This window comes from Struthio camelus, chromosome 6 (genome assembly GCF_040807025.1).
Source record: "Struthio camelus isolate bStrCam1 chromosome 6, bStrCam1.hap1, whole genome shotgun sequence".
NCBI lineage: Eukaryota > Metazoa > Chordata > Aves > Struthioniformes > Struthionidae > Struthio > Struthio camelus.
Window position 1 is genome coordinate 28,006,659 of NC_090947.1, and position 23,281 is coordinate 28,029,939.

General features: G+C 64.6%; 4 protein-coding genes across 6 annotated transcripts; 3 read left to right on the plus strand and 1 right to left on the minus strand.

Annotated features, from left to right (window-relative positions):
* The first annotated feature begins 236 nt into the window (after positions 1 to 236).
* LOC104144907 (tubulin alpha-5 chain) lies at positions 237 to 4,927 on the plus strand. The gene is made up of 4 exons (XM_068948847.1): positions 237 to 339; positions 3,082 to 3,304; positions 3,532 to 3,680; positions 3,878 to 4,927. The coding sequence occupies exons 1-4, from the start codon at positions 337 to 339 to the stop codon at positions 4,847 to 4,849; spliced, it is 1,347 nt and encodes a 448-aa protein (XP_068804948.1). The 5' UTR covers positions 237 to 336; the 3' UTR covers positions 4,850 to 4,927.
* A 2,295-nt stretch (positions 4,928 to 7,222) lies between these two features.
* On the plus strand, positions 7,223 to 11,214 carry LOC104144906 (tubulin alpha-5 chain). The gene is made up of 4 exons (XM_068948846.1): positions 7,223 to 7,335; positions 9,038 to 9,260; positions 9,819 to 9,967; positions 10,165 to 11,214. Exons 1-4 carry the CDS (start codon positions 7,333 to 7,335, stop codon positions 11,134 to 11,136), a joined length of 1,347 nt encoding a protein of 448 aa, XP_068804947.1. The 5' UTR covers positions 7,223 to 7,332; the 3' UTR covers positions 11,137 to 11,214.
* A 1,125-nt stretch (positions 11,215 to 12,339) lies between these two features.
* On the minus strand, positions 12,340 to 16,163 carry STK16 (serine/threonine kinase 16). 3 transcript variants are annotated; one of them, XM_068948848.1, is made up of 7 exons: positions 16,024 to 16,163; positions 13,924 to 14,143; positions 13,692 to 13,825; positions 13,485 to 13,605; positions 13,251 to 13,346; positions 13,062 to 13,183; positions 12,340 to 12,984 (listed from the first exon to the last, which is right to left on the minus strand). In XM_068948848.1, the coding sequence occupies exons 1-7, from the start codon at positions 16,125 to 16,127 to the stop codon at positions 12,846 to 12,848; spliced, it is 936 nt and encodes a 311-aa protein (XP_068804949.1). In that variant the 5' UTR covers positions 16,128 to 16,163; the 3' UTR covers positions 12,340 to 12,845. The 3 variants fall into 3 exon arrangements, with proteins under 3 accessions (XP_068804949.1, XP_068804950.1, XP_068804951.1); XM_068948849.1 differs by having other exon boundaries at positions 12,341 to 12,984; positions 13,924 to 14,061; XM_068948850.1 differs by lacking the exon at positions 16,024 to 16,163 and adding an exon at positions 15,426 to 15,460 and having other exon boundaries at positions 12,343 to 12,984.
* A 1,114-nt stretch (positions 16,164 to 17,277) lies between these two features.
* GLB1L (galactosidase beta 1 like) lies at positions 17,278 to 23,273 on the plus strand. Its single transcript, XM_068948858.1, is given in 17 exon segments — positions 17,278 to 17,429; positions 17,432 to 17,547; positions 18,027 to 18,199; positions 18,495 to 18,645; positions 18,908 to 18,968; positions 19,252 to 19,346; positions 19,776 to 19,956; positions 20,036 to 20,094; positions 20,282 to 20,403; positions 20,632 to 20,672; positions 21,013 to 21,131; positions 21,369 to 21,443; positions 21,518 to 21,607; positions 21,785 to 21,898; positions 22,189 to 22,320; positions 22,736 to 22,951; positions 23,028 to 23,273. Coding segments are annotated over 17 exon segments (2,103 nt in total). The 5' UTR covers positions 17,278 to 17,290; the 3' UTR covers positions 23,247 to 23,273.
* The last annotated feature ends 8 nt before the right edge of the window (positions 23,274 to 23,281 follow it).

A 23,281-nucleotide genomic window follows, 5' to 3' on the forward strand; every position in this document is an offset into this window, starting at 1 on the left:
GGTAGCCCAGGGATCACGTCAGCCCCCTGCTTACCGGGAGAGAAGACACGAGCCAGGCTCACCACTGACTTTTCTTCTTCTGCCAGTGCTGCTTCAGCGCTGCCCAGGCAGCGGCAGGCCCGGGGGGCACCGCGCTGGAGACCCCCAGCCGGCTGCACAGAGCCACGGGCTACCCGCCACTTTATGCAAATGTATGCAAACTAGCGGGGCGGGGCCGGGCGGGGCCGGGGCGCGGGGGTGCCGCCCCCGCTATAAGGTGGCGGCGGCGGCAGCGGTGGCAGCACTGGCGGCAGCACCAGCAGCCCGGCGCGGGGGAGCAGGACGTGCCGCGGCAGCATGGTGAGTGTGCCCTGTCCCTGTCCCTGTCCCTGTCCCTGATCCTCTAAGCACGCTCTCCTTGTGGTTTGGTCTCTGTGCCCTGCTCCGAGCTCGGAGCTCTCCCCCGGCGACCTTCTTGGGGAGCTTCTCGGGGAGCTTCTCCTGCGGGGGGTTAGACCGTGGGTCCTGGTAGCAGCTACAGACACTGCTCCAAAGGGCATGCCGATGGGGGAGTAAGAGCAGGGAGAAGGGAGTCCTGAGAGTGCCAGCCTAGCCTTCAGCCCTTTGCTGGGCTATACAGCCCATCCCCATATATTTAGCAGCACCCCGTTGGTCACCTCCTGTAAATGTTCCCAGTTTCCCCTTGAGTCTTCTAGCATCTGAAGTGTCCTAGGGTGAGGAGTTCATCAGCTAAACTCCATGGTGGGTGAAGACTGTTTGGGCTGAACTGCTCCTGCTCCTCCCTGTCTATCCTTTAATAGCTGCAGGACCTGCCTACCTCCCTGGTAATACCCCCTGCTGGGGTCTCCCTGGGGAGAGTGCACCCAATCTTCCTGTCCCTTAGCCTTCAAGCTCCTGGCCTGAGTGTCAGAAGCAAATCCTGGTTTCATCTATTCTTCCACAGCTGTGGGTGCCAGGACCCTGCCAGGCCAGCCCAGGGGCTTTTCTGTTGGCTGAGCCTATGGGCTCCTTTGCTGGAGTGGTTCTGTTGCAACGTGTGGCTCCCGAGCTTGCCAGCTAGGCTAGAGAGCAATCCAGTACTGCAGGATACCCCAGCACCTTACCGGCCGCTCCCCTGCTGCTGGGCTCCCTGCCTGCTGTGAGCTAAATGTCACAGGGAGAAAAGCAGAAGTGTCTTGCTTGCATCCTGACTTGTGACCAGCATTGTTTCACCTCCAGCACTGCTGGGCTCTGCTCCTCCCTGCCTAGCCCCATCCTGTCAGCACTGGGTCCTGCTAGCTGGTCTTAGCTGCTGCATATCATCAAGACGAATAGGGATTATCAGCATCAGCCCTCTCCCACCTCCTCTCTGATTCTCAGGCTGCAAGGTGCTCGGCCAGGGAGCAGTCTTTTCTTGTTTCTTCCCATGATTTTTGGCCCTCTACCCAAGGGAAGAGACTGTAATTATTTCTTGCGGCCATCCTGAGGTGCTTATAGGAACATCAGTGTTTGCTACATGCTTCTTTTGAACATCCTGGAGTTTTCTCAGTACTCTGCATCAGCTGATGATGTTACAACACCTTTTTGGACCTGCTGGGGGAAGTTACTTCCCTGCTCTTGTACTTCAGCTCTGGAGAAGATGGACAGATGGACTCCTGGTTCTTACCATGGGAATCAAGGGCTTATTTTCCTGTTGTCCTTCACCATCACTGCTGCCTCTGAAATGCAACACTAAAGCCCCCTAGATGCACAAAGCCAGGACTTGTGTGCTGGGAACCTTGCAACTTCCCTTGGACAGCAGTAGCTCTTGGGCTGCTGAGCACAAAATGGCTGGCACTACCAGTTCCCTGCTAGCTGACTCACAGCAGGGCAGTGACTACTCTGGAAATACGGTTTGGGTTGGATGCTCCTCTGCCTTGGATGTGCCTGATGACGCATCCAAGTCCTTGGCAACAGCAGGGCTAAATGCCCTGGGTATTTTGGCTCTTGTCAAAAGAGCTGCAATGTCAGGGATGCCTCTCCTCGAGGGACTGAGATGCCAGAACCAATGTGAGCCTTGACAGTGCCCCTAAGTCCTGAGTTAGAGCACCCTCTCACATCAGCCCTTCAGTTCAGTTTAAAAGTGTAGCTAATGCCTCCGTTCCAAAGCTAATTTAGGAAAGCAGAGCCTCAGAGCATGGCAACCATTCACTACTGCAAATTGTTCTTACTAGGAAGCCTTCCTCTCCACCACCTCCTCAGCTCCCCCAGTTCAGCTGATGCTCTTCATCTCAGCCTGCAGACCTGTTGTTGCGACAGCAAATGGTCTCTTACCCCGGGGGAGGCTGAGTACTCGCCTGGCTCCAGAGCAGCGGCCAGGGTGGGGTTGCCCCTATATTGGCTGCACTTCATGGGCTAGGTATGTGCTCATGTTAGCTCACTACCTCACCTTGCTTCACTGCAGCTGGGCTGCCACCCTGTCTGCTGCAGTGAGGGATCAGGCTGCCCTGGACGGGATGGGCAGCAGTGGTACCTGGCAGAGTTGCAGGCAGCAGGTGGGGCAGGGGCGCTGCATCTGTTCCCTGAGGGACAGAGGTGGACAGAGCTGGTCAAGGTGCAAGGGGCTAGTGGACTCCTAGCAGGGCCCAGCGAAGCGGGAGGGGTGCTAGGACCGGCTGCCAAACCCGCACGTTGTCTCTGTGCAGCCACAGGCAATGGCAGCTGCTGCAAGGCCCCGGCCCTTAGCCTCAGAGTGTTTTCATGCAATGGAGAAGGTACTCACCAGATGCTTCCCAGGGCTATTGGTTGGTGCAGGCTAGGGAAATTGCTTGCCAGGTGTCCCTGGCTCCAGGAAATGGGTCTTCATCCCCCCTGGGCCCCTGGGGTGGGCAGTGCAGTGAGGGGAGGCAGAGCACTGGATTTGGGAAAGCCAGTGGGATGGGATAAGCACAAGCCTCCCAGGGTGAAGGGCAGCATGATTTGAACAAGACCACTTCAAGCTCACGTGGGCCTGGGCTGGCCTGCCTGTGCTCACTACATGGGACCTGTAGACACCTCGCCACCTACAGTGACCGCGTCCATGGTCCCAGCCAGGAGCTGACACTGCCTCTCTCCCTTCCCCAGCGTGAGTGCATCTCAGTCCACGTCGGCCAGGCCGGCGTCCAGATGGGCAACACCTGCTGGGAGCTGTACTGCCTGGAGCACGGCATCCAGCCCGACGGGCAGATGCCCACTGACAAAACCATCGGTGGAGGGGACGACTCCTTCACCACCTTCTTCTGCGAGACAGGTGCTGGGAAGCATGTCCCACGGGCCATCTTTGTGGACCTGGAGCCCACTGTGATCGGTGAGTGCTGGAGCCCAGGAGTGCACAACCAAGGGTGCAGCGCTGTGGGTTCTGCTGCCACCCACTTATGGCCCTCCTGCCCTGGTATGCACACCCCTGGATGGGCTGTGATGGTGATCACTGTCTCTGGGAGTAACCCGCTGCAGGATACTCTCTAGAGCACTTCTGTCCACATTTCCCCAGGGGAATAATTGCATCATCCCTAACATTGTGCTAACCTCCCCTAGATGAGGTTCGGGCCGGAATCTACCGCCAGCTCTTCCACCCTGAACAAATGATCACGGGCAAGGAAGATGCTGCCAACAACTACGCCCGAGGGCACTACACTATTGGCAAAGAGATCATTGACCAAGTGCTGGACAGAATTCGGAAGCTGGTAGGTAACTGCAGGGGGGACATCTGGCCTGCTGGGCGGGGCTCTGTCATCTTTCTGGGGGCTGGAGTAGAGAAACAAGCCTTGCTGTGCCCTGGGCAGGGGTCAGTGGCGGGAGATGGTTCTGGCAAGCAAAACGCTGAAACTTCCCTCCAGCAATGTCATTGCTTGGGAGATTCTCACAGGAGCTCTCTCTACAGGCTGACCAGTGCACCGGCCTCCAGGGCTTCCTGGTGTTTCGCAGCTTTGGAGGTGGCACCGGCTCTGGGTTCACCTCCTTGTTGATGGAACGACTCTCCGTTGACTATGGCAAGAAGTCCAAGCTCGAGTTCTCCGTCTACCCAGCACCCCAGGTCTCCACTGCGGTGGTGGAGCCCTACAACTCCATCCTCACCACCCACACCACACTGGAGCATTCGGACTGTGCCTTCATGGTCGACAATGAGGCCATCTACGACATCTGTCGCAGGAACCTTGACATCGAGCGCCCCACCTACACCAACCTGAATCGCCTCATTAGCCAGGTAGTCTCATCCATCACGGCATCACTGCGGTTTGATGGTGCCCTGAACGTGGACCTGACCGAGTTCCAGACCAACCTGGTGCCCTATCCCCGCATCCACTTCCCCCTGGCCACCTATGCCCCCGTTGTTTCGGCTGAGAGAGCTTACCACGAGCAGCTGTCTGTGGCCGAGATCACCAACTCCTGCTTTGAGCCGGCCAACCAGATGGTGAAGTGTGACCCTCGCCACGGCAAGTACATGGCCTGCTGCCTGCTGTACCGCGGGGACGTGGTGCCCAAAGACGTCAACGCCGCCATTGCCACCATCAAGACCAAGCGCAGCATCCAGTTTGTGGACTGGTGCCCCACGGGCTTCAAGGTGGGCATCAACTACCAGCCGCCCACGGTGGTGCCGGGGGGGGACCTGGCCAAGGTGCAGCGGGCCGTCTGCATGCTCAGCAACACCACGGCCATTGCCGAGGCCTGGGCTCGCCTTGACCACAAGTTCGACCTCATGTACGCCAAGCGAGCCTTTGTGCACTGGTACGTGGGCGAGGGCATGGAGGAAGGGGAGTTCTCTGAGGCGCGGGAAGACATGGCTGCGCTGGAGAAGGATTACGAGGAGGTGGGCCTGGACTCCTACGAGGATGAAGAGGAGGGCGAGGAGTAGAGACGCCCACCACAAAGGACCTTCCTCCTTTTGCTCTGTTAACTGCACAAACCCTTGGCAATAAACAGTTTCAGAGTCTCCGTGTCTCCCACTAACCCCCAAGCTCTATTGGTTTCTTGCCAGGTCAGGCGTGTGGTGAGTGCTTCAGCGCTGCTGCTGCTGCTATGCTTCTTCCTAGTGCACTCTGCTCCAGCTCCGGCTTGCTCCCTGTGCAGGTAAGAGTCCCACATCTTGGGAAAATGGATAGGGCAAATAGTATGCTCTGGGAAAGTGCCCAAACATACCCAGCAAAGAAATCAGGAGGAGTCCTGGACGTGTTGCACAGTGTGATGGGACACAGAATAGTTCTGAGCCTTTGGAGCATATTCCTGATCTCTCTGAGCAGGACACCAGGAAAGTACCCAGAGAGGCTGAGCTGTTGTGGAAGGTAGGCATTAAAAGCACAGGAATAGCCTGGCCATTGCCTGCTTTCCTATCAGAGCTGATGCCAGAGGGGTGGGAAGGAGCCCCCATTGTGGCGCCATTTTTCTGCCTCTCTTATGGTAGCTGTCAGGGGCTGAGTTGGCGTTTCCTGATGGAGCAGCTCCCTTTCTCCCCACTGGTCTGGGGGAGGCTGTTTCCTGGTCCCAGGGCCTGCTGCTGTTTGTCAAGGCATGGGATTTGTTTCTGTGAGCCCTTCGCTTGTTCACAAAGTCCCCCTGCCTGGAGGGTCCTCGGCCACTCCCCAGCCTGGCTCTGCCTGTGCCTGCCATCCTGCTGGGGCACTTGCCCCGTGCTGTGTTGCCCCATGCTGAGACCTTTCCCTGCACTGCTCAGGCATTGGGGGAGGGGGGTGCTCCTGAATAGCGACTCTTGGTTCCAGCTGCAAGCAGGAGATTTGTTTTTTAACTTGTACCCAGCGGGCTGGGGCCAGAGATTAACTTTCCCGACTTAACGCTAATGCTCTGGTTATACTGACCCACAGGGACTGTCCTCTGTTGCCCTCCTCCTGCTCCCGACATGCACCAGTGTCAGCTGTAGGGGAAAGTGTGAGCCAGCACCGGGGCTCGCTGGCTCCTGGACCATGGCCAGGCAGTTGTCCCACTGGCACAGGGCAGCTCCAGAAAGCCTGGTGCTGTTTCCCATGCCAGCGACCAGAGCCCTGGGCTTTGGCTGAGCAGTGCCTGCTGCTGGGACAGGGCAGGAGGTGCTGCCCCTTATGCTGGGCACTGCTCTGAGCACCTCCTTACTCACACTTGAGCAGGGCTGAGGAGGACCCCGCTGCTCTGGGAGTGATTCCACAGCAGAGTTACCTTCTCCCTATCTCTTCAGAGAGATCTGACTGCTGCCAGAAGCATGTAAGAGTTATAACTGTGTCCTATTCCTTATTTTCTAGAGGTTAGCCTGAACCTCTGCACTGGACCCCAGTGCAGGAGAGGGGGACACAGCAGTTTGTTCTGGCATGCCAGGGCACTTACACGCTCCTGGGTAGCAAAAGAAGCCCCTGTCTCTGTGGACAGGGAACGATGAGATGGTGCCTCAGCAGCAGGGACAGAGCCCGCTCCCTGCTGTGTGTGCAGAGTGCAAGGCCTGAGTGCCAGGCTCTCTTTCCTATCAGGCAGTGAACCAGGCTGGTAGTTCTCACATCCTCAGCAGCGGGACTAATCCTGGCCCTGATGGGGCAGGGTGCACTAGCCAGGCCTCAAACAGAAGGGCTTTTCGGAGCCTGGCCACAAGGAGTCATTCAGGTAACAGGGAACTGGCTGTGATGACCTTTCTTTGTAGCTGGGCCAGCCTCACATCTCAAATTTCTGCCATGCTGTTCTGCAGTCTCCCAGAAGTGCCTGGCATTACCTGCCCGTACCCACTGGAGGGAAGGGCAGCCCTTGGTTGGAGATACCTGAAGTGCTGAGGTGATGAAGATAGGTTTGGGGGCACCTTGGTCTCTAGAACCTGGTCCATGTCTCTAATCTATGTCTCTTTGTTTTTCATGCTCTAGAGGTCTAGGTCCTGGAGACCTTGGAGGGGTCACTAGATCCCAGCTAAGCCTGCAGTGAGGAGAAGGTGGTGTCAGAGTATAGCAGGGGCTGCTGTACCCACTCCTGCCCCATGCCAGTGGCTGAGCGCTGCCCGAGGGCTTGAGCCCAGTCCTCTTCCCCACAGCCTGGCTGGGCACCCCTAGGCTGCAGGGAGCACCCAGCACCCTCGGAGGGGAGGCAGAGTGGCCTGGGAACCGCTGTGGGGCATGTGGGGGTGCCCTGCGGAGAGGGACCCCGAAAGGGGCCACGGAAGGCCTGGGGGCAGGGTCCCACCGCTCCACACGCTCCCCCCGGGGGGTGCTCTCGCCTCGCATGCAAATGTACCCAAATGAGGTGGGCGTGGCGACTGCAGGCCCCTCCCCCTTATAAGAGGGCGCTGCGGCGGGGATTGCCGCAGCCACAGCTCCGCGCCGAGCCCCGCCGCACCGAGCCGCCGGCAGAGCCCGGACCCGCCGCCGCCGCAGCATGGTGAGTGCGGGCCGGCACCCGGCACCGGCAGCGGGCGCGGCGGGGGGCCACCGCGGCGGGGGGGCAGCAGCCGCCCCCGGGGCGGGGCGGGCGCGGCGGGGCTGCCGCGGCGCGGCCCCTCGGCCGTGACCTTGGGCAGCCCCCCCCGGCCCCTGCCCCACGGCGGCCGTGCCCCCTCCGCCGCTCCTGCCCGGCCCCCCCCCGCCGCAGCGGGGGTGACCCCTGCGGTGGCCGTCCGGGGCCGGTGGCCGCAGACGGACGGGGACAGCTGCCGGGGGTGGAGGCGCCAGCCGGGCACCGGGGGCCGGTGCTGGGGGGCTCGGCTGAGCCCTCCCTGCCCGGCCACTGCCCCGGGCCGCCCCGTTCGGGCTGGGAGCGTGCGGCCGCGCGTGGGGGCTGTGGGAGCGGCGCCGTGGGCTGCGGCCGCGGTCCAAAATGGCTAATCGCCTCTGCCCTCGCCTCGGGGCCCGGGCTATATTTAGCACCTCGGGAGGGGGACTGAGCCGTGCCAGGCGGCACTGCGCCCTGCCCACGGGAAACAGCGTCCCGGCATCTGTGGCTCCCGGTCCCCACTGAGTGCTGCACTTGGTCCTGGTGCACTGAGGCTCTCCTTAGCCCTCCCTGGAGCGAGCCAGGGCGAGGGGGGGACACTGTCCTTCCCCAGACCCCTGTGGAGCAGTGCTGGATCAGGGCACAGTCCCCTCCCCAGCTCTGAGTGCTGTGTGCCCAGGGAGCGCAGCAGCACGGAGCACTGGAGCTCCCATGCTCTCCCAGGCAGAGCTCATGGTCCCACTCCTTGGGCAAGCAGGAATGCCTGCTCCTGCACGAGAGGAGAGCAGAGGCACATCTCCAGCTTGCAGCCTTCTCCCTAGTACTCCAGCTCCTCTTTCCAAAGGGCTTTGCAGCATTGGATCAAGACTGCCTTGCCCAGGGAGTCTCTGTGCTGCCTCGGAGACTGCCGGCTCTGCAGTCAACCATCTCCTACAGCCCCACTGCCCAAAGAACCCCTTGCCTGGGGAGGCTGAGCACTCGCCTGGCTCCAGAGCAGGAGCAGGGTGGGGTTGTCCCTGGGCTGGCTGCACCTCATGGGTTAGGTATGTGCCCTTGTCAGCTCAGCATCTCACCTTGCTTTGCTGCAGTGAGGGGTCAGGCCTGAGGCTGCCCTAGGCAGGATGGGTGGTGGGGGGCAGAGGCCAAGGTTGTAGGGAGACCCGTGCGGCAGCAAGCAGCAGTTGGGGCAGGGGCACTGCACAGAGCCTCTGCTCCCTGCAGGGCCGGTGGACTCCCAGCGGGACCCAGTCAGGTAGGAGGGGTGCCAGGACTGGCTCCCAAACCTGCGCGTTGTCTCTGTGTGACTGCAGGCAATGGCAGCTGCCGTGAGGCCCCTTAGCCACAAGCAGGAGTTTATGCAAAGAAGAATATGCTCCCTAGGGCTGCTGGCTGCAGCCGTCCCCTGTGCCCTTGTGTGATGGCCTTGGGGCACTCGCGCCAGGCAGGGAGCCCTCTCCAGGGCTGTTTAGGCAGTTCTGCAAAGCTGTTTGCCGTACTTGTGGGATATGTGTTTGGGGAGGAGAAGGGGATGTGGCACCTCCCAGGCTGTACAGTGCATGGTAGGGATGGAGCCCAGCTGTAGGGGGAGGCAGCGCAGCAGTCCATGGTCCCAGCCAGGAGCTGATGCTGCCTCCCTCTCTCCCTTCCCCAGCGTGAGTGCATCTCAGTCCACGTCGGCCAGGCCGGCGTCCAGATGGGCAACACCTGCTGGGAGCTGTACTGCCTGGAGCACGGCATCCAGCCCGACGGGCAGATGCCCACTGACAAAACCATCGGTGGAGGGGACGACTCCTTCACCACCTTCTTCTGCGAGACAGGTGCTGGGAAGCATGTCCCACGGGCCATCTTTGTGGACCTGGAGCCCACTGTGATCGGTGAGTGCTGGAGCCCAGGCGTGCACAACCAAGGGTGCGATACCTGCTTACTGTCCTCCTGCTCTGGGGTGTGTACCCTGGCGTGGGAAGCAAAGGGCTGGTGCTCATGGTTTGGCGAGATGATCTTGCACTGGGCTCACTACAGAGGGCCCTCCTGCCACCTTTCCCAAGAGAAGCCACAAAGCTGAGTGCAAGCTTTTGTTAGTGAGATGTCCTGGAGGCAGCGATACTTGTAGTCTCTGATGCCACACGTGCTGAGAGAAACCAACCCAACCGGCATGGCAGCTTCTGCTGTGCAGCAGCCTCTGCGGAAGGAGCTCTCAGTGAGCCAGGAGAAGCTCAGCTCCTTCACAGAGAGGTGGCTGCAGCTTGCGTCATGCAGAGAAACACGACACCCATGGCCCTGCTGACAATGACGTGTCCTGGCAGGTTCCCTGGACCTTGCCCCTAGCAGGTGGAGCTGTGAGGAGAGTGAGGGATGGCTCCGCTTGGGGCCCTGCTTAAAACAAAAGCCTCTGTCAGACCTCCCGCTCTCAACCTTCCCATGACCTCTCCTAGATGAAGTTCGGGCCGGAATCTACCGCCAGCTCTTCCACCCAGAGCAGCTGATCACGGGCAAGGAAGATGCTGCCAACAACTACGCCCGAGGGCACTACACTATTGGCAAAGAGATCATTGACCAAGTGCTGGACAGAATTCGGAAGCTGGTAGGTAACTGCAGGGGGGACATCTGGCCTGCTGGGCGGGGCTCTGTCATCTTTCTGGGGGCTGGAGTAGAGAAACAAGCCTTGCTGTGCCCTGGGCAGGGGTCAGTGGCGGGAGATGGTTCTGGCAAGCAAAACGCTGAAACTTCCCTCCAGCAATGTCATTGCTTGGGAGATTCTCACAGGAGCTCTCTCTACAGGCTGACCAGTGCACCGGCCTCCAGGGCTTCCTGGTGTTTCACAGCTTTGGAGGTGGCACCGGCTCTGGGTTCACCTCCTTGTTGATGGAACGACTCTCCGTTGACTATGGCAAGAAGTCCAAGCTCGAGTTCTCCATCTACCCAGCACCCCAGGTCTCCACTGCGGTGGTGGAGCCCTACAACTCCATCCTCACCACCCACACCACCCTGGAGCATTCGGACTGTGCCTTCATGGTCGACAATGAGGCCATCTACGACATCTGTCGCAGGAACCTTGACATCGAGCGCCCCACCTACACCAACCTGAATCGCCTCATTAGCCAGATTGTGTCGTCCATCACGGCATCACTGCGGTTTGATGGTGCCCTGAACGTGGACCTGACCGAGTTCCAGACCAACCTGGTGCCCTATCCCCGCATCCACTTCCCCCTGGCCACCTATGCCCCCGTCATCTCTGCAGAGAAGGCCTACCACGAGCAGCTGTCTGTGGCCGAGATCACCAACTCCTGCTTTGAGCCGGCCAACCAGATGGTGAAGTGTGACCCTCGCCACGGCAAGTACATGGCCTGCTGCCTGCTGTACCGCGGGGACGTGGTGCCCAAAGACGTCAACGCCGCCATTGCCACCATCAAGACCAAGCGCAGCATCCAGTTTGTGGACTGGTGCCCCACGGGCTTCAAGGTGGGCATCAACTACCAGCCGCCCACGGTGGTGCCGGGGGGGGACCTGGCCAAGGTGCAGCGGGCCGTCTGCATGCTCAGCAACACCACGGCCATTGCCGAGGCCTGGGCTCGCCTCGACCACAAGTTCGACCTCATGTACGCCAAGCGAGCCTTTGTGCACTGGTACGTGGGCGAGGGCATGGAGGAAGGGGAGTTCTCTGAGGCGCGGGAAGACATGGCTGCGCTGGAGAAGGATTACGAGGAGGTGGGCCTGGACTCCTACGAGGATGAAGAGGAGGGCGAGGAGTAGAGACGCCCACCACAAAGGACCTTCCTCCTTTTGCTCTGTTAACTGCACAAACCCTTGGCAATAAACAGTTTCAGAGTCTCCGTGTCTCCCACTAACCCCCAAGCTCTATTGGTTTCTTGCCAGGTCAGGCGTGTGGTGAGTGCTTCAGCGCTGCTGCTGCTGCTATGCTTCTTCCTAGTGCGCTCTGCTCCAGCTCCGGCTTGCTCCCTGTGCAGGTAAGAGTCCCTGGGTCCACTCCCAGGGCAGTCATGGCTACGGCACATGTTCCACGCTGCTCGCTGGTCCAGGCGTGGGTGGGCACTTTCTGCTAGGGTGGTAGATACTACAGCTCTGCTCTGTATCCTGGAGCCCAGAGGAGCAAACTTAGCCTGAGCAGAAAAAAATCTGCAGCAGCCGGGACTTCTCCCCAAGTGCAGTGTCTGGGAAAGGCGAGCTTTGCTGGAAAGTGCGTTTGAAAGGGGCAGTTGGGGGGGGGGGGATCCCAGCACCTCTGCCCCTGCAGAGGGGGAACTTCTGGGGCTCAGCACCGGGGGAATGGGGGCATGCCAGGCCTCTGTGGTACATCGGGGTGCACCCTGGACGAGGCATCCAGCACGGCACGAATCGCGGTGTCTGCTTTACTACTGTGTTGCGGTGAGAGGATTAAATGAGGGGAACGCTCCCTGTGAAAGTGCCTGTCTGCATCTTTTTCGTTTGTTTGTATAGCTGAGCCGCTGCGTGCCCTCTGGCTGAGCCCCTCCGGAGAAGGGCTGGCCGCTGGGCCAGGGTGGGGGCTGTGGGTGGGCAGGGGCTGCTGCCCCCGGGCTTTCCTCGTCCCCCCGCAGGGATGCAGGACGGCTGCCTCCTGCACGCGGGCGCTGCTTCCACCCCCTGCCACCGCTCGGTCCCGCGCTGCTGCCCCGCGCATGCACTGCCGCCCTGCACACGCGCTGCGTTGGCCCCGGGCTGAGCCCCTTCCCGCAGTGCCCGGGGCTCAGAGGGGCTGACAGCAAAGCCTGGCTCCAGCTGCAGCAGGGGAGGGGGTGTGGGTTAACTCCTACCCGGCAGCCTCAGGCCAGAGATTAGTTTTCCCGGGGGGTGCTCGGGCTGGATGGCCCCGCAGGGGCTGTGCCGCAGGGCAGCCGGAAAGGGCGCCCTGCTCCCCGCCGCTGCCCCCCCCCGGCAGCCGTCTCCTCCCTGCAGTCAGGGACTCCAGCCACACCTCCTCCGCAAGAGCATCTTTACTCGCGACACAAGGCAGCGTCAGAGCGGGGAGCAGGATCCGGCTCACGCCTGCCCCTCGCCCCGAGTCGGGCCCCGGAGGGCAGCTCTGCCCCACGGTGGCGCGGAGGCGCTCGGCTGCCTCCGGCCGGGAGAGAGGGACCCTCCGGGGGGGGGGGGGGGGGCTGCGGCTGCCGTCGCCCCAGCGCCCCGCTCCCCCCCGCGCTAGCCCAAGGAGGCGGGGGCCAGCCGCGGGCCCCGGCGTTCAGCAGCGGGTCACGCGCCCCCGGCCCTGGGGCTGGGTCCCGGTCCGCGCGCGCGTTCAGGGCGCGCGGCAGCAGCACGCGCCGCCAGCGCCACGCCACGTCCACCGCACCTCCAGCACAGGAGCAGCTCCACGCCGAGCGTTAAAAAACCAAAACAACCCCCTTGGCAAACGGCTTCCCCTCTCCGCCGGGGCGAGGGCCGCCGCTTTCCCCCGGCTCTGCCTCGGCGCGCGTCCCCCCCGCTCAGATCCGCGTGGTGTCCTGGCCCGCCGGCGCCGGCTCCAGTCCCTCCAGCCGCTCGAGGACGTCGGTTATGCTGGGCCGCTCCTGGGGGTCCACGGTCAGCATGGAGGAGAGCAGGCGGCGCAAGGCGGCCGAATACCTGCCGGAGACACGGCGGCGGCGATCAGCGGGGCCGCCCGGGCTGGGGGAGCGGGGCCGCCCTGCCCGGCCCCTCACCTGGAGTCGGGGGGCAGGGCGACGGGGTTCTGCACCGCCAGGGCCACGCTGTCGCCCTTCTGGAAGACGGCGTCGAAGGGGCCCTCGCCGAACATCATGCAGTACAGCACGCAGCCTAGGGACTGGAGCGGGGCAGGGTGAGGGCCGCCCGCCGCGGCAGCGCGGGCGGCCCCGGCGCCCGAGCCTTACCCAGATGTCGGTGCGCTCGTCTATGACGCACGGGCTCGGCACCGTGAAGAGCTCGGGGGCCCGGTAGGAGATGGTGCAGCGCTGGGCGGCCCAGTCCTGCGGAGCGTGGGGTGAGCGCGGGCGAAGAGGAGCCCGCGGCGGCGGCCCCCCCCCACCCCGGAGCCCCGGCCGGGGGTGGGGGGTACGGCAGGGCCGGGCCGCCCTCTGGACGCGGCACCCGGGCGAGCGTCCCACCTGCACGGCCACGGCCTCCCGAGAGCTGGTGACCTCCATGTGGGCCTGGTTCATGGAGCCCAGGTCCATCAGCACGGCCTGGTCGTCCTCATCCAGCAGCACGTTGGTGGGTTTGAGGTCCCTGGGGAGAGATGAGGCATGGAGGGCCTGCCGGGCCCCAGCCCGCCACCGCTGCCAGCCCCCCAGCCCAGCCCCCGGCTGCCCCACCTGTGCGCGTAGCCCTTGCCGTGGATGGCCTGCAGCCCGCGGCAGATGCCGTGCAGGATGCGGAGGATCCGCCGCTCCGGCATGGAGGCCCCTTTGCTTCGCAGCGCTTCCACCTCGCTCCACAGGGTCCCTCCCTGGAAAAGGCGCGGGCAGGCGGTGGCCGCCGCTCCTGCCGCCGCGTGGGCCGGGCCCCAGCGGCCGGGCTGCCCCCCGCCACCCCGCCCCGGCTCACCTTCACGTAGGGCAGGAGGAGCCAGGCCTCGTGCTTGGTGCCCTTCTCCACCAGGCAGTGGGCCTCGAGGCGCAGGATGTTGGGGTGCTCGAAGAGGCCGTGCATCTCCGCCTCGCGCAGGGCAGCCCGGCGGTCCTCCTTGTCGTGGCACAGGATGCGCTTCAGGGCATAGAAGCGCCCGTCCCGCAGCCCCTCCACTAGGTCCACATAGCTGAAGCCCCTGCGCGGAGCCGAGCGCGCTGTGGGACGAGTGCCCCGGGACCCAGGTGGCCGGGGGGGGCTGTGGGGCACCGGGGGGGGGGGATGGAGGCCGGAGGGGCTGGCTGGGGAGCAGGGCACACCAGGCTGAGCCTGGTGATGGGGACAAGGGGGTGCACCTCCGGGTGCCTGTGCCACTGCCACGGGCACTTCCCAGGCATGAGCATCACCCTCGAGCATGAACGTCCCCCTGGGCACAGGCACCCCCCCGGGCATGAGCAACCCCCAGGCCTGAGTGTGTCCTCCCAGGCATGAGCATCCCCCTGGCCACAAGCATCCCCCAGGCATAAGCGTCCCCCTGGGCGCAAGCATCTCCCTCCCAGGCATGAGCATTCCCCCCCACCCTGCCCCCCTGGCCACGAACATCCCCTGGCCACAAGTGTCCCCTCCTGGGTGCAAGCATCCCCCTAGGCATGAGCATCCTCTGGCCACAAGAGCCCTCCCCGACATGAGCATCCCTTGGCCAGGAGCATCCCCTGGGCATGTGCGTCCCTCCTGGGCACGAGTGCCCCTCCCCCTGGACACGAGCATCCCCTGGGCATGAGCATCTTGATTGGGTATGAGTGTCCCCCTGGGCACAGGCACCCCCGGGCATGAGTGTCCCCCCAGGCATGAGCATCCCCCTGGGGGCAAGCGTCCCCCTAGACATGAGCAAGTCCTGGCCACAAGCATCTCCCCCCGGGCATGAGCTTCCCCCAGCCATGAGCATCTTCTGCCCACAAGCATCCCCTTCTGGGCACAAACGTCCCCCTAGGCATGAGCATCCTCTGGCCACAAGTGTCCCCCTCCCCGACACGAGCATCCCCTGGCCACGAGCATCCCCCGGGCATGTGCATCTCTCCCGGGTTCGAGTGCTGCCCCACCCCGGACACGAGCATCCCCTGGGCACGAGCATCCCGACTGGGCACGAGTGTCCCCCTGGTCACAGGCACCCCTGGGCATGAGCGTCCTCCAGGCTTGAGTGTCCCCCCCCCAGGCATGAGCGTCCCCCTGGGCGCAAGCGTCCCCTCCTGGGTGGAAGCGTCCCCCTAGGCATGAGCATGCCCTGGCCACGAGCATCTCCCCCCCGGGCACGAGCGTCCCCCCCTCCCCCCCCCAGCATGAGCTTCCCCCGGCCATGAGCATCTTCTGCCCACGAGGGTCCCCTCCTGGGCACAAGCGTCCCCCTAGGCATGAGCATCCTCTGGCCACAAGTGTTCCCCCCCCCCCCCAGGCACGAGTGCCCCCCCCAGGCACGAGCATACCACCGGCCGGGCACGAGCATCCCCCGGGCACGAGCGTCCTGACTGGGCACGAGCGTCCCCCAGGCACGAGCATCCTGACCGGGCATGAGCGTCCCCTTCCAGCACGAGCATCCCTCCCCCCCGCCCCGGGCACAGGCAGCCCCGGGCACGAGCATCCCCCGGGCATGAGTGTCCCCCCCAGGCATGAGCGTCCCCTCCTGGGCACAAGCATCATCCTAGGCATGAGCATCCTCTGGCCACAAGTGTCCCCCCCCCGGGCACGAGTGTCCCCCCCAGGCACGAGCATACCACCGGCCGGGCACGAGCATCCCCCGGGCACGAGCGTCCTTCAGGCACGAGCATCCTGACCGGGCATGAGCGTCCCCCCCCGCCCGGACACAGGCAGCCCCGGGCACGAGCATCCCCCGGGCATGAGTGTCCCCCCCCGGGCACGAGCGTCCCCCCCGGGCAAGAGCACCCCGACCGGGCACGAGCGTCCCCTTCCGGGCACGAGCGTCCCCCGGGCACGAGCATCCCGACCGGGCACGAGCGTCCCCCCGCGCCGTCGCGCGCGCGCGCCCGCCGCCCCGGCCCCCGCGCGCCGCCGCCCGGCGCTGACCCCTCGGCGAGGCGGTGGAGCAGCAGGTAGCGCGCGCCGCCCAGGCTGACGGTGCCGCGCGAGCAGACGCACAGCGCCTGCCCCATCGTCCGCCGTCGCGTCATCGCGCGTCATCGCCCGCCGCCCGCCGCCCGGCAACCGCCGGGGCGGGGCTCCCGGCGAGGGGCGGGGCTCCCGGCGAGGGGCGGGGCTCCCGGCGAGGGGCGGGGCTCGCTCCCGGCGAGGGGCGGGGCGGAGCGGCCGGCCAGAGGCCGGCGGGCTCCCCCGGCTGCTCCGTTGTGAGCCGTCGGGCAAGGCGGCGGTGGTGGCACCCAGCGCCGCGGCGGCATCACCTGGTGCCGTGATGGCAGCACCTAGGGCCGCGATGGCGTCACCCAGTGCAGTGGCAGTGGCACCCAGTGCAGTGGCGGTGACGGTGGCCCCCAGTGCAGTGGCGGCGTCACCCAGCAAAGTGGCGGCATCACCCAGTGTCACGACAGCATCCCCCAGCGCAGTGGCAGTGGCAGTGGCACCCAGTGTGGTGGCAGCAGCTGCCTGGCTTTGCAGGTTCCCGGGAGCTGGGCTCAGCCTGGTGAGGGACGCCCTCCCTTTCGGGGAGGGGGCAGTGGGCTTTACCCCTCACACCTGCCCTGCCCGCGGCGCTCTGCCACCGGCACCGCCCTGGGGAAGCTCCTGGCCACAGCCCCGAGGGTCCCATGCTGCGTGGCGCTGCGCGGGCCGTGCCCTGGCACCCTCCTCGCTGGTACCCGCTGCTGCTGCTGCTGCGCCGGCCGGCTCGGCCCGGGGTCACGTCCGTGTAGGGAACGAAGGGATGTCTGTAGGGACGGTCTTGGGACGATTCTGCAGGCACGATTTTGTAGGGATGCTCTGGAGACCATCGCAGCAGGGCTCGCCCTCGCTTCTCCCCTGCTCAAGGCGGGGGACGTGGCCCGCTCGGCCCGCACCAGGGCTGTGGCGTCTCCCGGGCAGCAGCAAGCCGGGCTCGGCGTTGCTGGGCGATTCACGGCAGCTCGCCGGGCTCGTCACCAGCGCTGACCCGATCGGCGCCAGGCTCCACCGTTGCAGCCCGGTACGGCCTCCTTCCTCGGGGGGCCGCGGAGACGCCCTGCTCCCCCACCCTGCTCCCCGTCCGCCCGCACCACCCCGACCCGGCCGCCCTTCGGCATCCCCCGTGAGGCTCAGCAGCGCTCAGGACTGCTCCCGGTAAGGCTGGGGCGCTGGAAACCCGTGGGCCAGCCCGTGCCTGCCGGGTGCTTGGGTCGGGGCCATGCACGGGGTGGCACGGGCCGCGAGCGTGGGGCGGCCGAGGCGCTGGCGGCACCCGCCGCCGTCGACCCCGCTGCCGCGCTCCTCTCCGCCCGCCCTGCTCTCCCAGCCGGCTGAGCTTAGGACCTGGAGGAAGCGTCCGGAGCGGCGGCCGAGGATCATGTGATGGTGACCGCGTCCCTTCTGGTCCCCAGCGCTGCCAGGATGGGGCCGCCCGCTCTCGCCCTGCTGCTGGCCGCGGGGTTCCTGCACGCGCAGGTTAGCAAAGCCGGCCCCGGGGCCGAAATTTCGGGAGAAGCATGTGGGGCTGCGCTGCAAAGCATCCAGCTGGCGTGAGGCCAGGAGCTGCTCCGCGTCCCTGCACCCGGCCTCTGCCTGCCGCGGCCCCCCTCTCCCGCAGCCCCCCGTGCCGCTCGCAGCCCCCCCTGCCCTCCCAGCGCCCCCTCCCCAGCACCCCGCCTGAAAATGCCTCCAGCGCGGTGCGATTAGCAAGGGGGGGTGCCACGGGGCAGCAGTGGCTGTCCTGCCTGTCCCTCCTGCTCTCCTGGGACAGCGTGGCACCCGCCTCGTCCCTGCACCGAGGACGGGGAGGTCCCGCTGTCCCCACCCGGTCTCCCCCGGGGCGGGCCAGGGGTGTCCCCCCCTGGGACCAGCGCCTGCGCCCAGGGAGCGCGGGACGGGGCGGCTGGCGCTCGGGCAGGGTCCGCGGCCCCCGACCGCTGCCCCTGTGCCCGCAGGCGTCGCCCCCGGCGCGCTCCTTCCAGATCGACTATGACGGCGACTGCTTCCGGAAGGACGGCGCCCCTTTCCGCTACGTCTCGGGCAGCATGCACTACGCCCGCGTCCCGCGCCCCGCCTGGAGGGACCGTCTCCTCAAGATGTACATGAGCGGGCTCAGCGCCGTGCAGGTGTGAGTGGCGGGGGCAGCCCCTGCCGCACAGAGCCACCGCCGCCCCGGGGCGCTCTCGGGGCCTCCGGGGTCCCCAGTCCCTCAGCCCTCACAGAGGCAAGGGCGTTGTGTTGTCTGATCGCAGGGATCGGCCTTACTGAGCCCCAGGGCTGCCCTGTCCCCACCAGGAGCAAATGTAAGGCTGGGCTAGTCCCGGTTGCTATCCTCAGTCCTGGCTGGAGGTCACTTCCCAGGGGGAGAGGGGTGCTAAGGGTGTCCTTCACCCATCTGCACTCATCACTGCTCTCGCCCCCAGCTACATCCCCTGGAACTACCACGAGCCGCTGCCGGGGGTTTACGATTTTGCTGGGGACCGGGACGTGGAAGCCTTCCTGGACTTGACGGCCGATCTGGGGCTCTTGGTGATCCTGCGGCCGGGGCCCTACATCTGTGCAGAGTGGGAGATGGTGAGCCCCAGCCTGCCCCGGCCCTGCACGAGCCAGCTCCAGACCAGCCCGGTCCCCCGTGCGATGCCCTGACGGGTGGCCTTGGCATAGTGGGGCTGGTGCCTCTTGCCGACGGGCAGACCCTGGTGCCTTGCAAACCTTAGGCTGCAGCCCCATGGGGCACATGCTGCTCTGGTGCTGATCACCAGGGTTTTGGTTCTGTGCCTCCCGGATTGCTGAGCAGCCTCTCTGTCTCCCTCCCTGCTGCGGGGTGTTTCTCTAGGGTGGCTTGCCTGCCTGGCTGCTGTGGAAACCAGACATCGTCCTGCGCTCCTCCGACCCTGGTGAGCCTCAGCGCATGGTCTGAGCGGTGCCCGCAGAGACTGCTCCCAGCCCCTGCACGCTACTCTCTGTTGCTGGTCTCTCTCCTGGCACCCACCAGTCCCAGAGAGCATGTCTTCCCTCCCACCTGCTTCTCTCTTTTGGGAGCCTGATAGTTCCTCTGCCGCCACTTCCGCATTGCTCTCAGCTCTGTCCCATCTACTCCAACCTCCTCCTCGCAGCACTGGTTGCATGTGGGGCTGAGCGGACCCTGCAGCCAGGCTGAGCTGCTGTCTGTGCCCCCAGACTACCTGGCAGCTGTGGACTCCTGGCTTCACGTCCTGCTACCCAAGATGAAGCCACGGCTGTACCAGCACGGGGGGAACATCATCAGTGTGCAGGTTGGGTGCTGTGGGACTCGGGTCTCTGCCCTGCTCTGGGTCATCTTCAGCTTTGCCCTAAAAAGCTATCTGCATTCCCTACACTGTGCCCTCATCTGGCACAGCTCATAGATAAAGCCCCTGTGTCATCTGGGCCAGGATTTCTCTCCAAGGGCTAGGACTCGGGGTACCTGTCTGTGCTGCAGGGCAGGAGGTTGGGGTTTGAGGGGCACTGGCAGAGCTGGGGCTAGCAGATGAGGACCTGAGGCTGGAACATCTCACAGGACCCTCCTGGGAGCTGTCACGATGGCTGATGCCTGCTGGTGTCTTGGGGGAGGGAAGGACAAGCTGGGTGCCCATCCCACCCTGCCACCCCAGATGCATGTTGGGACCTGGCTCCAGCCCTGCTCTGGGTGGAGCGCTGGGTCCTGCCCTGTGTCCTGCTGTCAGGTGGAGAATGAATATGGGAGTTACTACGCCTGCGACTACAACTACCTGCGGCACCTCCTGGGCACCTTCCGGGCGCTACTGGGGGACGACGTGCTGCTTTTCACCACCGACGGCACAAAGGCAGATGAGCTACGCTGCGGCACCCTGCAGGGGCTCTACGCCACCGTGGACTTTGGGCCAGGTGCTCTGAGGAAGAGGAGGAGGATAGGGGATGGGGGTCTCTCCAACCTTCTCCGACCTCTCTTCGTTCATTTCCACAGGCTCCAACATCACAGAGGCGTTTGCTGCCCAGCGCCTGGTCCAGCCGAAGGGGCCCCTGGTGAGCTTGGTGTGGGCACCTTGGGAGGGAATTAGCCGCTGCGGCTTTCGGGAGGCAGAAGGGCTGGGGGGTGCGAGGCAAAGAAGGATGCTGGCGTCAGGCTGCCTGGGGAGTAGGGGGGATGTGGCTGATACAGGCAGTGCCAGGAGCCCCCGCTCCAGCCGGTAACAGCCCCTTGCTCCCCCAGGTGAACTCCGAGTACTACACGGGCTGGCTGGACTACTGGGGGGAGGCACACGCCAGCACCAGCTCTGCACGGGTAGCCCAGGGACTCGCGGACATGCTGCAGCTGGGAGCCAGCGTCAACATGCAAGTAGCTCCTTGGCTTGCAACGGGGTCGCAGCCAGGGCCGGCAGCCCACCCTCCTGCAGGCATCAGAGCAGGCATCGCCGCCGGCGTTCGCCTCGGGACCCGGGCTGCGGGAGGCAGGCAGGGGCCGAGCTGGGGCTGAGGGGGGAGCACGGAGGGGGCAGCGCCTGACAAACCTCTGCCGGGCTTCGTGCGGTTGCTGACCTCAGTCTCTGGGGTGTCACGTAGGTACATGTTCCAGGGGGGGACCAACTTCGCCTACTGGAGCGGTGAGTGGGGCCATGCCCGGGGGGAGGGCTGGCGAGCGCGGCGGGGCCAGGCAAGGGCACAGGCGCACTGCGGGGCTGGGGTTAAGGGACTGACCTTGGCCATCCCTGGAAGACGCTGTTCCAGGGCTCCCTTTGTGTCCTATTGGGTGGGCTGACACATACTAGCTTGTCCCACCTTGGGATACCATTTGTCTCTGAGCAGGGACCCTCAGGCCCACAGTTCTGGGTCCTGTCCCCCTGCATTGCAAGGACTGGTCCCCACCAGCGGGGCCTTGGGGTCCAGGGCCCTGGCTACGCCAGAGAGCCCCTTTCTGCAGCTCCCTTTGCTTTTCCTGGCCAGGTGCCGACTTCAAGGAGCAGTATAAGCCAGTGACCACCAGCTATGACTACGACGCGCCGCTCTCAGAGGCTGGAGACCCCACTGAGAAGCTGTTTGCCATCCGCACAGTCATCAGCAAGGTGCTGAGCCTGGCAGGAGGAGGGGGACAGCACAGGCATGCTCCTGCCCCGGGTGGCAGGAGATCCCAGGCAGCCCAGCACTGGGTGCCGTTGCCTGCGCTGGGGCAGAGGGCACACAGCACCTGGTAGGAGAGCCACTAGGCTGCTAGGGGATATCTCCCTGCTGCCTGCTATACTGAGATGTGGGTCCCAGGGGAAGCCACACCCCGATGGGGCACCTAGCAGTCTGCTCTTCAGTTCCAGGCCTTGCCAGTGGGTCCAATGCCGCCCGCCACCCCCAAGTACGCCTACGGCCGGGTGGCCCTGCGCAAGGTAAGTGCTTGCCCCAAGGGCTGCGTCACCCCTACCTGGCACTGCCCTGCTGCCCAGCTCCTATCTCTTTGCAGTATGCCAGTCTGCTGGATGTCTTGGACGTGCTGTGCCCCTCCGGGCCCATTCAGAGCCTGTTTCCCCTCACTTTTGAGGCCATAAAGCAGGTGAGGGGCTTGGTAAAGCAGGAGACACTGGCATGATGTTCCTGGGCTTGTCTGTCCTGCACTGTTGAGCCTAGCAGGCCAGAGCCCTGCCCCGGCTCTGGGATGGAGGAGCAGGGCCAGCGGCCAGCCCTGCTTCCCATTTCCCCATTTCCCGTGCTGCTCTGCCGTGTCCTGCAGGCCCACGGCTTTGTGGTGTACCGCACACACCTGCCCCGGGACATCCCGGACCCGGCCACCCTGAGCGCTCCTCCCCACAGCGTCTGCGATCGCGGCTACGTGATGCTACAAAAGGTGAGGCCTTGGGTGCACACCGGGCCCTCGTCCTGCCTCCCAGGAGGGCTGCGGAGCCTGGTCGGAGCAAGGCCATACTGTGCCAGGGCCCCGGGGACAGCCAGGGTGCTGGGAGCCATGGGCCGTGCTGAGCCTTGGAGGGTGGCCCGCTGGCCTGTGCCTGTCCTTGCAAGGGGAGGCCCAGCGCAAGCAGGGAGAGGGCAGTGGGATGCTACACTGGCTGGCTGCGGGCAGCATTTTGGGCGCTGGGATCCCAACATGAGGCGGCTGTGCTGACCCTGTGGCTGCAGGAGTACCGGGGGACGCTGGAGCGGGACGGGCAGACAGCGCTGCAAGTGACAGGCAGGGAGGGGGCCACCCTGGATGTGCTCCTGGAGAACATGGGCAGGATCAACTTTGGGGCCAACATCAGTGACTTCAAGGTGAGAAGAGAGGGCCCGACGGCTCACTTGGGAGGGCACGGCTTGGGCAGCTGTGGGGCCAAACACCCCCTCCCCAGCCAACCTTGACAGACCTTGGCCAAAGTCAGCCCTTGGGGGCAGGATCCCTGCATTACCTCTACACTTTCCCATCCTCCCTCTCCCCAGTGCTCTTGCACTGACCTCACGGAGGTGGCAAATCCACCAGGAACCAGAGAAAGGCAAGAAGATTGGCATCGCCCTCTCCCATGCATGCCGCCATGGAAGCCAGGGCCCTGCAGCCCCTCTGCTTGGCTCCAGCCCCAGGTCTACCACTGCAGGAGAGAGGCACCCAGGGGAAGCCAAGCAGGGTCATGTATGGCATCCACCTGCTCAGGGCAGATCCTGCTGCCTCATTTTCCCTCCTGCTCCTTCTCAGGGCCTGCTGGGGAACCTCTCCTTGGACTCCAGCCCGCTGAGCAACTGGCTGATCTACCCCCTGGCCATAGACACTGCGGTCCAGCAGGGCTGGCCACACACTGCCCCAAAAAAAACAAGCAGCGGGGCTAGAGCAGGGCCAGCCTTCTACACTGGGACCTTTGAGACCCCTGGCATCGCCTGGGACACTTTTGTGAAATTCCCAGGGTGGAGCAAGGTAAGGGTGCACACGCACCAAGGAGAGGGGAAGAGAGTGGAAAGGGGCACAACTCAGCCCTGTCTCCATCCCCCAGGGCCAGCTGTGGATCAATGGCTTCAACCTGGGCCGGTATTGGCCCCGGCGTGGGCCCCAGCAGACCCTCTTTGTGCCCAGCTCAGTGCTACACACGGGCAGCCCCAACAACATCACGGTGCTGGAGCTGGAGGGGGCACCTCCCACCCCCTTCCTGCTCTTCCTCGACCGACCTTTTTTCAACATGACTCTCAGCCGCGGCACCACGGCCACAGAATAAACCCAGGGCTGCCAGCCACTGTCACCACCTCTTGC